The sequence below is a fragment of the Gymnoscopelus braueri genome, assembly GCF_963280865.1.
Source record: "Gymnoscopelus braueri genome assembly, chromosome: 9".
Classification (NCBI taxonomy): domain Eukaryota; kingdom Metazoa; phylum Chordata; class Actinopteri; order Myctophiformes; family Myctophidae; genus Gymnoscopelus; species Gymnoscopelus braueri.
Genome location: NC_137610.1, coordinates 37,767,848 through 37,782,497, shown reverse-complemented (window position 1 = coordinate 37,782,497; position 14,650 = coordinate 37,767,848). Strand labels below are relative to the sequence as shown.

General features: G+C 43.8%; 1 protein-coding gene across 2 annotated transcripts in view; it reads left to right on the top strand.

The window, feature by feature from the left end:
- zfpm1 (zinc finger protein, FOG family member 1) overlaps positions 1-11,852 on the top strand; it is a 90,962-nt gene extending 79,110 nt beyond the window's left edge. Inside the window, exons 5-10 of one of the 2 annotated variants that reach the window (XR_013933797.1) lie at positions 1,091-1,193; positions 1,985-2,227; positions 3,821-4,054; positions 5,038-5,280; positions 5,497-10,014; positions 10,500-11,852. Coding sequence is in view for 1 of the 2 variants with exons in the window: in XM_080438583.1 (XP_080294709.1) it covers positions 1,091-1,193; positions 1,985-2,227; positions 3,821-4,054; positions 5,038-5,280; positions 5,497-8,162 (3,489 nt within the window). In the remaining variant the exon portion in view is untranslated. Of the gene's footprint in view, positions 1-1,090; positions 1,194-1,984; positions 2,228-3,820; positions 4,055-5,037; positions 5,281-5,496 lie in introns of both variants that reach the window. The other variant, XM_080438583.1, reaches the window with a different exon arrangement.
- Positions 11,853-14,650: the final 2,798 nt, after the last annotated feature.

Below are 14,650 nucleotides of genomic sequence, written 5' to 3'. Positions count from 1 at the left end.
AGAGAGAGAGAGAGAGAGAGAGAGAGAGATATCTCTTGGGAGTGATTGCCAGAGGGAATGCTTGGAGCCTCATTTGAACAAAGACAAGATTGTACTGAGGATGCACAGGTGTGTGTCTACAGTACATGTGTGTGTTTTATGTATCCACTGACCCTATCTCTCCCTCTCTCTCTCTCACACACACACACACACACACACACACACACACACACACACAGAGAGAGAGTCCGATGTTGACTTCCCAGTCTTTGTGCAGTGTATCCACAGGGGATCTTATTATGGTGACAGGCTGAATAGGAGCATGCCGACCTCATCAGATCTTCTTTCGCTTCTTTTCTTCTCCTCTCTCCTGGGGTCTCTCTCTCTCTCTTCCACCCCCCCATCTCTCTTCTCTTCCCTCTCTTTTTCTAATTTCTTCCAATCTCCTCTCTTTTCTTTTAGAACTAATAACTATATCTGCTTTTCTGAGTGTCTTTGTTCAACCTATGCTCTCCTCATTTCTCATTTCCTACTTGGGCACTGACTGTCCATAATTTCACTCAGCCTTTTGTAAAGCAGTGTTTACCTCTCAGGATGCAGTGGACACTACCCAATTTCTGTGTATTTCGATTGGCGGCACTTTGTGTTTGTAATTTTGGATTTATCTGATGTGTTTGACATGAAGTATCCCGGACACTGTAGAAGAAAAGTATTAAACATTTAATTACAACATCCTACTGTCATCATACACACTTTAACAGTTTACAGTACTACATTGTGTTATCTTATTATAGAATAACTTTGTTACATGAAAGTCTAATAACTATTGTGTACTTGTTTTTCCTGGATAGCTCCATTCAGAATGAATGACTTTGTTGTGTTATTAAACAGCAAAAGTATGCTGTACCAATTTAAAAAGCAATTCTTCAATTGTGTGATTCCCCTGTATTCCTATCCTAGATTACACTTTATCTCTGAGTAAACAATTTTATTCTTAATCATGAATTGTTTGCACTTTACAGCTGTGCCCTTATAATATTGTTTTTATAAAATATCCAATAATGCGTGACAATTGTCTCTCCTCTCTTTCTTTGCATGTGTGTGCGTGCAGAGCTTGAGGCTAACTCTCGTTTGTGGGGATGCAGACTGTTGGCTCAGTCGTGTTACGTTGACCTCCGATGCTGTAGCTGCCAACTGTACCATCTACAGCCAAGGTAACATTTTATATATCAAAAGTTCATCTGGATACTGCTATGCCATAAACATGTATACAATTATTATAGACAGACAAACAATAACTCATCATGGATGGGTGTTTGTCCTGTATGATGTGCAGAATTGTTGTGGAGCAGTACTGTTCATGCATGCAATCAATCAGTCAATCAATCAAGCAGTCAGTCAGTCAGTCAGTCAGTCAGTCAGTCAGTCAAACTTTATTGTCATCACAGTTACAAAGTATTGTAACTTCATTAGAATGTGTCATTTTGTCTTGATGGACTTGAAACTTCAAAAATTACTCCATATCTAATATGTTCCTTTGGTTTTCTACAAAAAACAAATACATGTTTTTGTATCGTGCATTATGAAAAAGCACAAAATCAGATCCTTTATATTAATTTTGGATCACGGGCCACGGCAGCCATAGGTCAATATGTTGCTGTCATCCCTCTCCTACGCTTTCAGTGGGATCCCATTAGAAATACAAAAGCAGCCTATATTTATCGCCAACAAAAGTGCATTAGCTCTGACAATTCTCAAAACTCATGGACAGGTTCAAAACTATTTAGTTCAGTGTGTGACTCTGATAGCAGACCTACAAGCTCATGTGCGTGTCGCGTCCGCGATGCGTTGTGAGCCTGTTGGCCTACTTGTGAGCTTGTTGGCCGGCTATTGTCGGCGCCCGTTCGCCGTTGTGCGACGAAGTATGAATCATGCTTAAGGCAACAGCAGTTACCTGCTTTGACCTCATGACCTCAGTGTGTGATGATCCCTGTCTGTATTTCAGATGAGGAGGTGTTCTGTAAGGTGACCAGCGAGATTGTGGCTGGGGACAGCCTCCTTGCCGCCCTGTCACCTCCCTGTGGAGGCTCCTCCGCCCTGGATCAGATGTCCCCCCCACTGAGCCTCGTTACACAAAAGCCCTTAGTGAAGGAAGAGTCGGTGTACTCGCCAGGACTACGGGCAGAGATCCATCTCCTCCCACAGCAAGCTGGCATGGCGGCCATCTTAGCCACGGCTGTTGTCAATAGTGAGTTTGGGATTTTCAGTAGGGCTGCAACTATCGATTCTTTTCTTAGCGATTATTCTATCGATTACTTCTTTCGATTATTCTATAATACTTTTTTTAAATCAACAAATTGACACAAAAACATTAAAACATTTTCCATCAACTACATTATTACATCTGATTAACCACTTAAGCCCTAACTACAAGCACACAAGCAAGCATATTTGCTATTGTAATAAATACATAAAATATATACAGTATATGATATAAAATCTTTTCAAAATTGATTATTTTATTAAAATACTTAATGTTTTGTTACTTTTTTAAATAATCAATTAAATCGATTAGATTGATTACCTGTTACACTAATTATCAGTGCATGAATTGTCACCTCGTTTAGTGACTTGGCTCACCATCATTTAAATCGGTGTGCAACTGTGCATTTGTTCTCCATCCCATAAACTAAACTGACTGTCAGTCATCTGAAATATCCAATGCACCGTTTAAACCACACGATGGCAGTGCTACTCTTTAACAACAAACTGGTATCAGCATCACAATGCACAGCTTAGATTTGCCTTCTCACATGGCTTCCAGGTAAAGTTACCCATTGGCTCTGCGCTGCACTGATGTCAGGGACACACACATACACACACACACACACACACACACACACACACACACACACACACACACACACACACACACACACACACACACACACACACACACATACTTGCACGTGCGCACACACACACACACACACACACACACACAGTGAACTGTCACTGTGATTAATCACCGTAGATCAAGCACAAGAGTTTCAACATGAGACATCTCCACTGCTCCTTCCTGCCCTTGTCGTTACACTGTAGTCATTCTGAAGAGCCGGTTAATTATGGGATGTTATCATAAATAGCCCCGTTAGCACATGATATGACACTAGATTAGTTTGATTCCCTCGCGACACGTCACTTTCTCCCACAACCCTGCGCCAATAACCTTTTGAGTTCTGTTGCCTTAGTAACCTGTGAAGTAATGTGATTACAAATGCTTTTCACAGCAGTTGTTCGAGCCTTCCATGGTTGAGAAAGGTGTTTGTTTGTGGTTGTGCATTATGTACCATCTGCAGATATATGTATGTACTGTATGTGTATATGCATGCCAGGTATGGTGTGGTTTTTGTGTGTATGTTGCCCTGCAGATGTTTTTTTATTTTCCAAATACAAACTGATAAAACCATCCAATTTCTAAATAGATTAACTGGCTCTTATGATGTCATAATGATGTCTGGTAATGTCACATACAGTATCTGTTCAGTTGCCTTTGCACAGATTCACTGTTTCAAATGGTCACTAATTCACTTGTCTTTGCACAGATGAATATCATGATGAGAAAGTAGAAAGTTCAGAAAAACAATTCAACTTTATTTCCATTATACTGTATATGACAAAAATGATCAGGCAGCTTTGAAGGCAAATATTCCTATTATGACATGCCCAGAATAGGGACGCTAGGGTTCAAGTGGTTAAGGGAATCAATCAAATAACTGATTGTTGGTATTTGTTTCTGATTGGACAATTGACAATGTACTTGTTTGTGATTGGCCACCAGAGGACATCTTTCCATGTAAGGACTGTGGGATCTGGTATCGCAGTGAGAGGAATCTACAGGCCCACCTCATGTATTACTGTGCCAGCCGACAGAAGCAGCCTGCTGCAGCCTCATCTCCACCACAGGACAAGCCCAAGGACTCCTACCCCAATGAGCGCGTCTGCCCCTTTCCACAGTGTAACAAGAGCTGCCCCAGTGCCAGCTCACTGGAGATCCACATGCGTACCCATAGTGGTGAGATGAAATTCAAAGTAGACTAACTGATGAAATTCTAATTCTAATAATTAATTCAAATTAGACTATGTTACCTGTACTACTAGTCCCTCCAGGTAAGGAATGAGCAGTAAAACTAATTCTATTTGATTGCAATCATTTTCCATTATGAAATCATGTTTAAGTTGATTAGATTTTCTTTCTTTTTAAAGGAAAAATACTCTAGTAGATCCATGAGACAACTCATTTTCTGCAATCACAGAATTCTGGAGGGTCTAATAAACAGAAAGACACACTGAAGCACAGCTCTTATAATATAATCTCATTCACTGCATGTTAGACTTGCCTTACTGTGCTAACCAATTGATTAACTCTGTCCTCATTTCATAGACTTTGCTTTTATTGTCTTTTAATGACTTGCGTTAATTTAGGTTTAATGTTTTTTTAATAGCCATTTTAACATCTGGAATAGAAATATAGAGTCCGCACTCTGTATCATGCTCCCATAGAGTATTTATTAAATGCCCATTAAGGTGATGTTTCGAGCTTCTCTACTCTTCCTCAGTCATTTTAACACCTGGCCCAGGGACTACAGTTGAACATTTGCCATCAGACTAATTCTAGCACATTTAGTGGTTCCCAGACGGCCTCTCTACCTATTCAGCTATGGCCCCCCGTAATCATTTAACTTATGGGCATGAAACAACTGGTCTGGAACTATAAATGTTTTTATTAGTCAATTTATTTGGTTTCCTATAAAACCCTCCTCTCTTAGCCACACACTCACTTACTTTGTCTCCTTCTCTCTCTCTCTCCCTTTAATGAATTGAGTACAAAGGACCCCTATGGAAACAAGCCATAGTGCTTTCTTGGGTTTAGAATCCTCTTAACAGACCTTGTATTGAACTGTACATCCCTGTGCTTGTCTTTGCAAACTGTTAATAAAGTGTTCAAACAATCAATCAATCTCCTCACTAATAATCTCCCTCTGTGCCCCTCTATAGGTGAGCGTCCATTTGTCTGTCTCATCTGTCTGTCGGCTTTCACCACTAAGGCTAACTGCGAGCGCCACCTGAAAGTCCATACGGACACGCTGAACGGGGTGTGTCATGGTTGTGGCTTCATCTCCACGACCAGAGACATCCTCTACAGCCACCTGGTCACCAGCCATATGGTGTGCCAGCCTGGTTCCCGCAGTGAGGTCTATTCCCCTGGGCCAGGCCTTCCTAAGCTGCCTCTGGCCATAGGTAAAACTGAAATTTCTGCTTAGCCACAAAAATTTGCAAACTCAAACGCGTCTAAATGTTTTTATTTTTGTAATAATTTTTTGGCCTATAATGACGTGCCCACAATTGGGATGCCAGGGTTATTTAAAGAGTTTTCTTTCTGTCCTGTGCTATTATATTTCCTGCTGCAACCCATTGACTCTGTTCTTTTACTTTCCCACTGTCTCTGCTTTTTAGGGCTGAGTCCAGGAGACACTGGTGTGGTACTGAAGTGTCAGGTATGTGGCTTCAACTGTGACTCTCCTGCGCAGCTCCAGCAGCACGTACGCACCCATCTGGAGGTCAGGGTCCCAGCCGAGAGGAGTCCTACACCTCGCCAAAGCACCCCGTCCTCAACTGACCACACTCAGCTACACCCCCCTCCCCAGGACAGGGAGCCCCCGGCCTGCGTTCCCCGCCCGGACTCCTCAAGCCCGGGTGCAAACGGTGGCTCAGCCACTCCTCGAGGCTGCAGTCCTCCTGATCCAACCGCTTACCTGAGGATCAAAGTGGAGCCAAACTCAGATTCTGAGTTAGAGGGACAGGGGACAGACATGGTTGAAGACGGGGAGGAGGAGGCCAGAGAAGATGGCGATCAAGAGTCAGTAACAAAGAGTAGCACGGGGCACACTGCCGCTATTTCCTCTCAGTCCTCAACCTCTCCCAGGAGTCCATCTGCTACAGTGGTAAAGGCTGAACCAACGAGTCCCACTCCTGGTTCAAGCCCCGCCCATGTGGGCGGTTCAGGTTCAGTGTTGCCAGGGGGAGCGGTCTTCCTCCCCCAGTACATGTTTAGCCCTGAAGCAGCCATCTTGCCTCAGGCCTCAGAGATCCTGGCTAAGATGTCAGAAATGGTCCACAGCCGTCTCAAACAGGGCCAGGCTGTTCCTCAAACCAACCCAGCCGCCTTCTACCCTGCTGGGGCTTCAGCGGCTGTTGCTGCTGTAGCCGCTCCCCATAAAGGAGCAACGTGCTTTGCGTGCGACATCAATTTTAATAACATCAACAACTTCTACGTACACAAGAGGCTGTACTGCTCCAGCAGACACCAGGCAGATATGCCAGCCCCAGCTTCAGGCCCAGGGACCGTCAGAGATGCTCTTCCAGCGGCGGCACCTTCCAGCGGTGGACACTGTCCATCAAGTTCTCCTCAAGGCGGAGCGGTCAGCGGTGCGGGCAGCAGAGCGGCGTCGGCTTCCCCCACTGACTCGGACAATGCAGCGGGAAGCAGATTAACGGAGAGCAGGCGGCTGGTGGAGGTGAAGATGGAAACTTCAGTGACAAAAGAGGGAGTATCCTCCTCCTCTGAGGGAGAGGGAGGAGGTGGGAGTGCGGCAGGGGGAGGAGGAGGAGGAGGAGGAGGAAGAGCGAGCGAGGGCAGCCAGAGCCCGGCGAGCGGTTCAGCCGAGGACCTGGAAGAGGACCCCACCAAGACCTTCTGTGAAGCCTGCAACATTCGCTTCAGCCGCCACGAGAACTACACCGTCCACAAGCGCTTCTATTGTGCCTCGCGTCACGACCCATCCAACCACCGGGCCAACCACCTGGCCAAGGCCACTGCTGCAGCGTTCACTCCCCAGCCCTTCCGCACACGCAAGAGGAAGAAGATGTACGAGATCCACATGGCCAGAAATGAGGCTCTGGCTAAAGCTGCTGCTGCCGCAGCCGCAGCCCCATCCCCTACAACTCCCGGTTTGGCTGTCAAACAGGAAGTGTCGCCTGGTGCAGCGGGCAGATCTAGCCCTGAAGGAGACGGCCCGATCGACCTGAGCAAGAGACCCCGGCTCCAGGAGACACCTCGGGGCAGCGGCTGCGGTAGCAGCATTCTTCCTGCGCTGCCTCTCACTGACTACCACAAGTGCACCGCGTGCAGCATCAGCTTCAACAGCATTGAGAACTACCTGGCTCACAAGACCTACTACTGCCCCGCCACAACCCTCCAGCCTCACACCTTGGAGCAGCTCCACAGGCTCAAGAGGCCGGCCTCCACCTCTCCCACAAACAGGCCCCAGCAGGAGCGTCCCCAGCAGGAGCGTCCCGATATCCTTCACCCTCTGGAGGCCAAGACCCTGCCTGCTGATTGGGTTTCACACGCCCAGGGCACCTCACCCAGCCCTCGTCCCTCTGCCTTACCTGGCTCTGAGGCTGCATCCCCTCAACACACAACCACCACCCCTGCAGTCACGGCTGCAACTGGGGCCAAAGGCTTAGGCATTGTTTCACCCCATCTGACCTGTCCCTATTGCCCCAACAGGCCTATCACCTGTGACCTGGTGGAGCATTTCAAGAGTGCCCATGGCCTGATCCTCACCGTACAGCTGCCCCAGGAGGCCTATTCTCTGATTGGTGGCAAGGTCAGCCCCAGCCCTAGCATCAGCCCCAGGGACAGTGCACAGGCAACCACCTCAACTTCCACGCCCCCCCTTAACCTGCCCAAACCAGGTTCCCGAGTCCACAGAGACAGCATCAACGGTCGGGTGAAGAGAGAGCCCGCCTCCCCCTCCTCCCCTCTGATGAATGGTAGCCCCCTAGGTGGGGGAGCATCCCCTCCAACTAGCTCTCCCCTGGCTGTGTCCCCCACTAGGGCCCTCTCTATGACTGCGTCACCTGTGCCTGATGCCCTGAGGGAGACTATGGCGGCTTCTCTCCTTCCAGACAAGGCTGCCCTAGCCTTGGCCTCCCACCCTCTCCCTGTTCCGCCTGCTCTCCTCGTCCCAGGTCCTAAGACCTCATTGGTGTCTCCTGTGCAGAACGGTAATTCGCGCTTCTGTCGGCTGTGTAACATCAAGTTCAGCAGCCTGTCCACCTTCATAGCACATAAAAAATACTACTGCTCCTCGCATAGTGCCGAACATGTCAAGTGAGCTTGGAGACTCTCCCCCTCTTCCTCCTCATCCCTGCTTTCCTCTCTCCCAGAGCACTGGTTTTGCTTCCCTCACCTCCAACAAGCTCATTTGCACAGTGAAGTCCTTGGAGTTACAAATGATAAACGAACACCAAGGATTTTACTGTGAAAGTCGCCTCTGCTGCCAGCCTCCTGTCCTGTATGTGGGCCTAAGACGGCATTTGGCTGGCACGACCATGTATGAAATTGTGACTGTTACTCACATGGCAGGGACGAATTACAGCAGGTGTTACCAACACCTGGTAACTGACATTGCTCCTCCTATGGGTCAAAGTTCGTATTACACTAAGAGCTATGATGGATGTGGGAGTTACCTTACTAGCTACTGTAGCTGTTCACCTAGCTTCTTGGCTATCCAGCTAGTATCTACTGCACACACAGGTTTGCTCTTGTCCCTAGATTATTTCACCCCCATCCCCAGCTTCCTAAAATGACGTTCCCCATGTCTCGCAAAATGTTTGCTTTATGGGACATTAAAACGATCTGTCATGAACCCTCTCTATCTAACTAAAATGTTTATAATGACAGTAATTTGATTTTTTTAGCTAAACAGTTTTTAGCTGAAAACACATTATGTGGTATCACAATGTTACCAACTACCGAAGGATAATATTTCCAAATGGACAGTTTTGTTTTTCTTTCATAACCACAAATCTTTATTTTCTCTTTAAGATACAAGGGAGAGAAAGAAAATGTGAAATATTTATCTTTGAGTCCTCACTGATTTCATGTCAACAGAAAACTACCTACTTAGTGTCTGAGAATATTTGTATTTTTTATTTGTATATTTTTCATACTGTTCAAAGGAACCGTTTGGATCTGGGTGTGTTGAAGTGTATTTTTTAAGTGTAGATATGTAATATCTCTCACCGTAATCACTGGGATCCCACTGAATCGTGTTATCATGTTAGAATTTTGTCCTTCTTTAATGTAGACTCTAATTGATGTTGAGGTTAGAAATGCAACACTGTCTTTATTTTGACCCCCTCCAGTACACAACTAATAAGCTGCATAATTAACTTCCCCACATACTAAGTTCCCAGTGCTCAAATTTGACGTGCACTCATCTGACACTGGTGCTTTGTTTGGATGGAAAAGGGTGTTGTCTTGGTCCTTTTTCGTATAACTACCTGCTTTAATAGTAAACCAACTCCTATCCTCCTAAACCTACATAAAAAAAATAAGGTGTTGGGTTGTCATTAAACAAAATGTATGACGCTTACATATTGAGACTAATATTGTTACTTAAACCTACAGTGCATTGTTTTTTAGTAGGGCTAGGAGGACTCTGATATATTTAAGGTTTGCTCTTTCTCTGAAACAATTGTCTCTTCCTTGCATCAGATAAAACAATATTATCAGCTTCCCACAAAGTGTGTGAACTTGTAAGCACTCACAGGTCTACACTTTAATCATAGATAGCCATATTAAGTGTCTGATTCATACTAGGTTATCTGTACAACACATCCCACCGTTATTTAGTTTTTGTTTTTCACAACTCAGAAGGTGTGATTTGTTTTGTTTGTTTTCTGTCCGGCAATGAAGCAAAAAGAAAGAATTGTCAAGGTGCCACAAACACAGTAGATGAACGAAACCATGATGTGTAAAAGATTGCACTCGTATCTCTCTCTCTCTCTCCCTGGTGCATATTCACACCGTGTCCACATTATGTTCATTATCTTACAGTACAGTTTTAACCACCGCAGGAGATGCAATATTTGCTCCAACACAGTGACAGACTTACTACAGTAGATCATGTACTCATTAGGGCAGTGGTTCTCAACCACCCATCTGGTCACTTAACACATTGAGTGCCAGGGTTTTTTAAAAACAGGGTACAGTCAGTGCCTGGATTTTTAACCATTTTTGAACCTTTTTCAAGTAGTCACAAAATATTTTCAGTGATCACCGTCCTCACGGTGATCCCCTCATTACACACATAGAGGTCTCTTACAATCGGGGGATTTTTTTAAAAAACATTCGGTAATCCGTTCCATAGTTGCAGCCAGTTGAAAATAGTCAAAAATAGTCAAAAATACATAGTAAAAAAAAAAAGTACACAGGAGCCGAGATACAGGCTTTTGAAGTCATAAGTTAACCAGGAAGTGGATTAAAGTCTAAATCTTCGAAAAATGATATCTCCTGGTGCTGTGAAGGAAAAAAAAAATATATATATATATATTTTTTTTTTAAATATTTTTTTCCAAAAACGGTTATAACCGTTTTTGGCACACCTCGTTTGGATTATGAAAAACGGCCCGGACCGTTTTTGGCACTCAATGTGTTAACACGACAGCGCTTGCATTTTCAGAGCATGTTTATTTAAATGATCAATCAATCGATTGTGTTGCAGTTTGGATTAATGGAACTAACATAGTATACTTTAAGTCCCTATTTAGTCAAAATCTATTGACTAAACCTAAATACCATTAAACTTTTATTTTATTTTTTACATTATTTTAAATATTAATGTTATATTATCATTCAAATCTAGTGTTTTGCCCACTTGCAATATCCCGGCCCACAGGTTGAGAATCACTGCATTAGAGGATGAGCATCAATGGGTCTGTGAGCAACCACACAGGCAGATACAGTATGGGACTGTATTAATCTGTAGTCTCAAAGTTGAAGCATTGAGTTACAACAGTTGACCAGAAACTTGTTATTAAGCCTTTTCACCCAGTCTGGCAAGTCCTCAAGTAATGTTCTCTCTGGTTTACAGCCTCTTGAGTTCAAATGTGCTCTTATCACTGTCCGTATTAAGGATTCTTGCAAAAGTTGGACAATTATGTTTGTGTTCATAATATCACAATTTAAAAACATATTTGCTTCAATCCACCTGCCACCATTCATGACAAAAGTTGTTTTTTAATCTTATTTGTTTTGTTTTCTGTAGTGGATTACAGTTACCTTTTTGTAATCAGATTACTGTAATTCTGTTACATGTAATCTGTTATTCTCCATCCCTGATTATCTGCCTGTCTGTCTGAATATGGATGTTACTCCTGGTTTCCCATTTTATCCTCCGCGTGAGTAAATATATAGACACTCATACTGTAATGCTGGCTCGCTGGCTGGCTGGCTGGCTGTCTACTCCAAAAACTGGAACCAGTGGAGTTGTTCTTTTTTGTGAAGAAGCATTGTTGAGGACATTTTCATGATTTTGGGCAGTGCTGTTCCAGTTCCTTGAGTGTTTACAATTATATTGGACTCTGAGAAAGAGAGTGATGTCAGCTAGTCACAAATTGAGGAATTCAGTGCTGAACACGTTTGAATTTCCCCCTTTCTATTGCACTGTGTTGTATAAAAAATGTGCTGAATGTTTTAGTTTTAGGGTCTTTTTTTGTAATATATTTATGTTTATACAGCACTTTTCCTAATCCAAAACACATCATTCTACGCTGAAGGACTTTCTAAAAGATTTAAATCCTCTTAAGTAAAACTTAAAGTTGAAAACACACTTTGTGAATGATTTTAATGAGTCAGAAATGGAGAAATTTCTAATGAATGTCAGATTTCAGTTTATTTTTTATTTCTTCTTGTTTCTTTTTATATAGTTTCATTTCAAATCTCAAGTTCCACTACACTCTTGTCCAAACTATGCATGGGAAATAAAATGTCCTGAGAGACACTGAAGAAGAGTGACACTCTTATTTTTGTGCATGTGGCTTTGTTCTTTTGCTCAGAGTCATTACACCCACACAGTAACCCTAATGATGAGCCGTAGTGGGAATCCTTCACTTTAAAAATCAGTTTAGTGCTATAACCAATAAGTAAAATGTTCCTTCATGGAGAAGTGTGACTGAATTAATCATGAACTTTTCCATTAATCTTGATTTATACGCCATATGACAGTGTCGTTCAAAAATAGTCGATGCGTTGTTAGCTCGTAGATCGGCTGTATTCGCTCTGCGACACCACCGTACGGAGATTACATTCAGCATTAGTGTGCATTATGAATAATTGTCGCTGATAAAGAAATACTTGTATGCCTCAGCTCAAGGCTTTATCACCACTCAAAGCAAGTGCACAGACATGGTGAAATGCAGAACATATTTAGTTAATCAAGAAAGTTTGAGGCATCATATATATCTAAATACACACACACACACACACACACACACACGTGCATATGTGTGTTGCTTTATATTGCTGACAATTTACAATTTGGGCATTTAGCAGCATTTGTCCAGAACTGCCGATCCAACCGATATGCCCATATACTGTACTAGAGGTTCTCACACGCCGATCTGACCGATATGTCTGAGTCATAGAGCTGGGGCTTTGTCAGGGTACCCGTTTGTCTGTGTCCCTTTTGTGCCCATATATGGAGATCCCTGATGTCATTAGCATATGGCCATACCCTGTATATTGACATGCCCACCCATATATGGACATATCAGTTGGATCTGCGTTTCTGGAGCTTTCCCTCGAGTACTTGCCGATACTACGCGAGCCGAGTTTGAAGTCGGCCAGTCCCATATATATGCACATGACCATTATGTGCATAGCGGTCGGATCTGTGTCCCTGGACAACCGGATCTCCATATACTGTATGCCTATATATGGGCATATGGGGGTTGTTTATGGTTATGTCTGAGTCAGAATAACGTGGCTGTGGTCCTGCCTATATATGGGTATATGGGGTTTGTTTATGGTTATGTGTGAGTCAGAGTGACGTGGCCCGCTAACCGGCCAGCTGGTCCTCCCTTAAGCCAATTTTAAAATAGGATGGGCATATACTGATGACATCAGGGATCCCCAAATATGGGCATAAAAGGGACACTGACAGACAGATAGACGGTTATAACATGGAACTCTGACAACGGGTACAATGGGTATTACGAAACCGGGTGGGACATGCATTCACAACTTGCGTTGTTCCCGACTTGCATCGTTCCCGAGCGGTCTAATACACCTCACTGATTGGCAAGAGGGGAGAAGAAAAGGGTTTGGTACTCTAGTTATCAAAGTTGATTGGAGTCAGGTGAGCAAGAGATGAGTTGAGTCAATTATCAGATGGATTGGTCAGTGGGAGGAGTTGTTATCAGGTGAAATTGAAATCATGAGAGTAGAGAGTTATCAGCTGAGTGATTAGATTAGCAGGGGAGGAGATGTTTAGATGATATTTTACCAGGCGTGGTCCTCCCTTCCAAACATACAGTACGTTGTTCTAGCAGCTAGCTAAAATTTCCAGTCAAGCATGATATTTACATCTTCAACTTACCTGCAGTATGACCTGTATCGCCTCCGAGATGGTGATTGCTGGGGTCGGTGGGGTCTGTTGCAAGCTTGCAAGTTATCTTCTTTTGGCCTTGCAGTATACACTGGTCACTGATTGTTGGTAACTCTTATTAACATAACAGACTACACTTTGTAGCCCAGACAGTGATGGAGGTGTTCAGAACACTCTTGGTGGCTGAGTAGAAGTTCACCTGGATGGGGGCTGTGAGATGTGCATCCTGAGCTGGCCTTTCCTATGCGATGTTCTTGTCCCACTTCAGGGTGTTGGTGAAGGTGAGCCCCAGATATTAAAGCTTGACTATGCAACTTGTGTTGACAAACAGAGTAGGCCTAGGTGTTGTTAAACACCTTGTAATGTTTTGCAGTCTTGTGTACAGAGTTATTTTGTAAAACAAAGCTCATGTCATGTGGACAGAATTTATTAAAACGGAGGGGGAAAATATCTGTATACTGTGCAGTACCTGTGGACAGGCCCTCCGTCTCTGCTCCCTCTCACCATTTGGCACAGCTATCTCCACTAAGCCACTGAACAAAATGTTCTCTTCATTACAGTACCTATCTCATGTGAAGACATTAGGGGAATGGAACACTGAGTCAGGAGACAAGTCATGGGGGTAATCACTTGTTTTAAAATTAACCTGGAGTTCAACAAGAGGTGACAAGGAGTCACTTTACACACACAAACGCACACGCCCAGCACCCTGCACAGTAAAATCCTCGGTGTTAATTTATCCATTTGTAATTCTGAGAGTGTACAAATGTAATGAAATTGACCCTTTTGGGTCACATTTTGATTACATTTGTACATTTAGAGTTACATTAATACTGAAGGATTTTACTGTGTGATATCATAGAATTTAGACCAACAGTCAGTGGTAAAGTGTGGCAGATAGGAGGGCAAGCCAATGGTTACCTTGTGCACAGAAGCAGTGAGGTGTGACAGAAGAAATGTCTCTTATATCAGAGATGGCGGAGATCTCTCTCTCTCTCTCTCTCTCTCTCTCTCTCTGCATGTGTGTGTGATGAAAGATGGCAGCTAGTCACCGAGGGCTCTCATGTCATGTCAGCTTGTACTTCCTCAGACAAAGTAATGATAATAATACCTGGAATTTATATAGCGCTTTTATAAATACTCAAAGATGTTTTACATGTGTGTGGGGGCCAGGGGAGAGAAGAACAAACTAGAAAAAGTGCTCCTCGGAG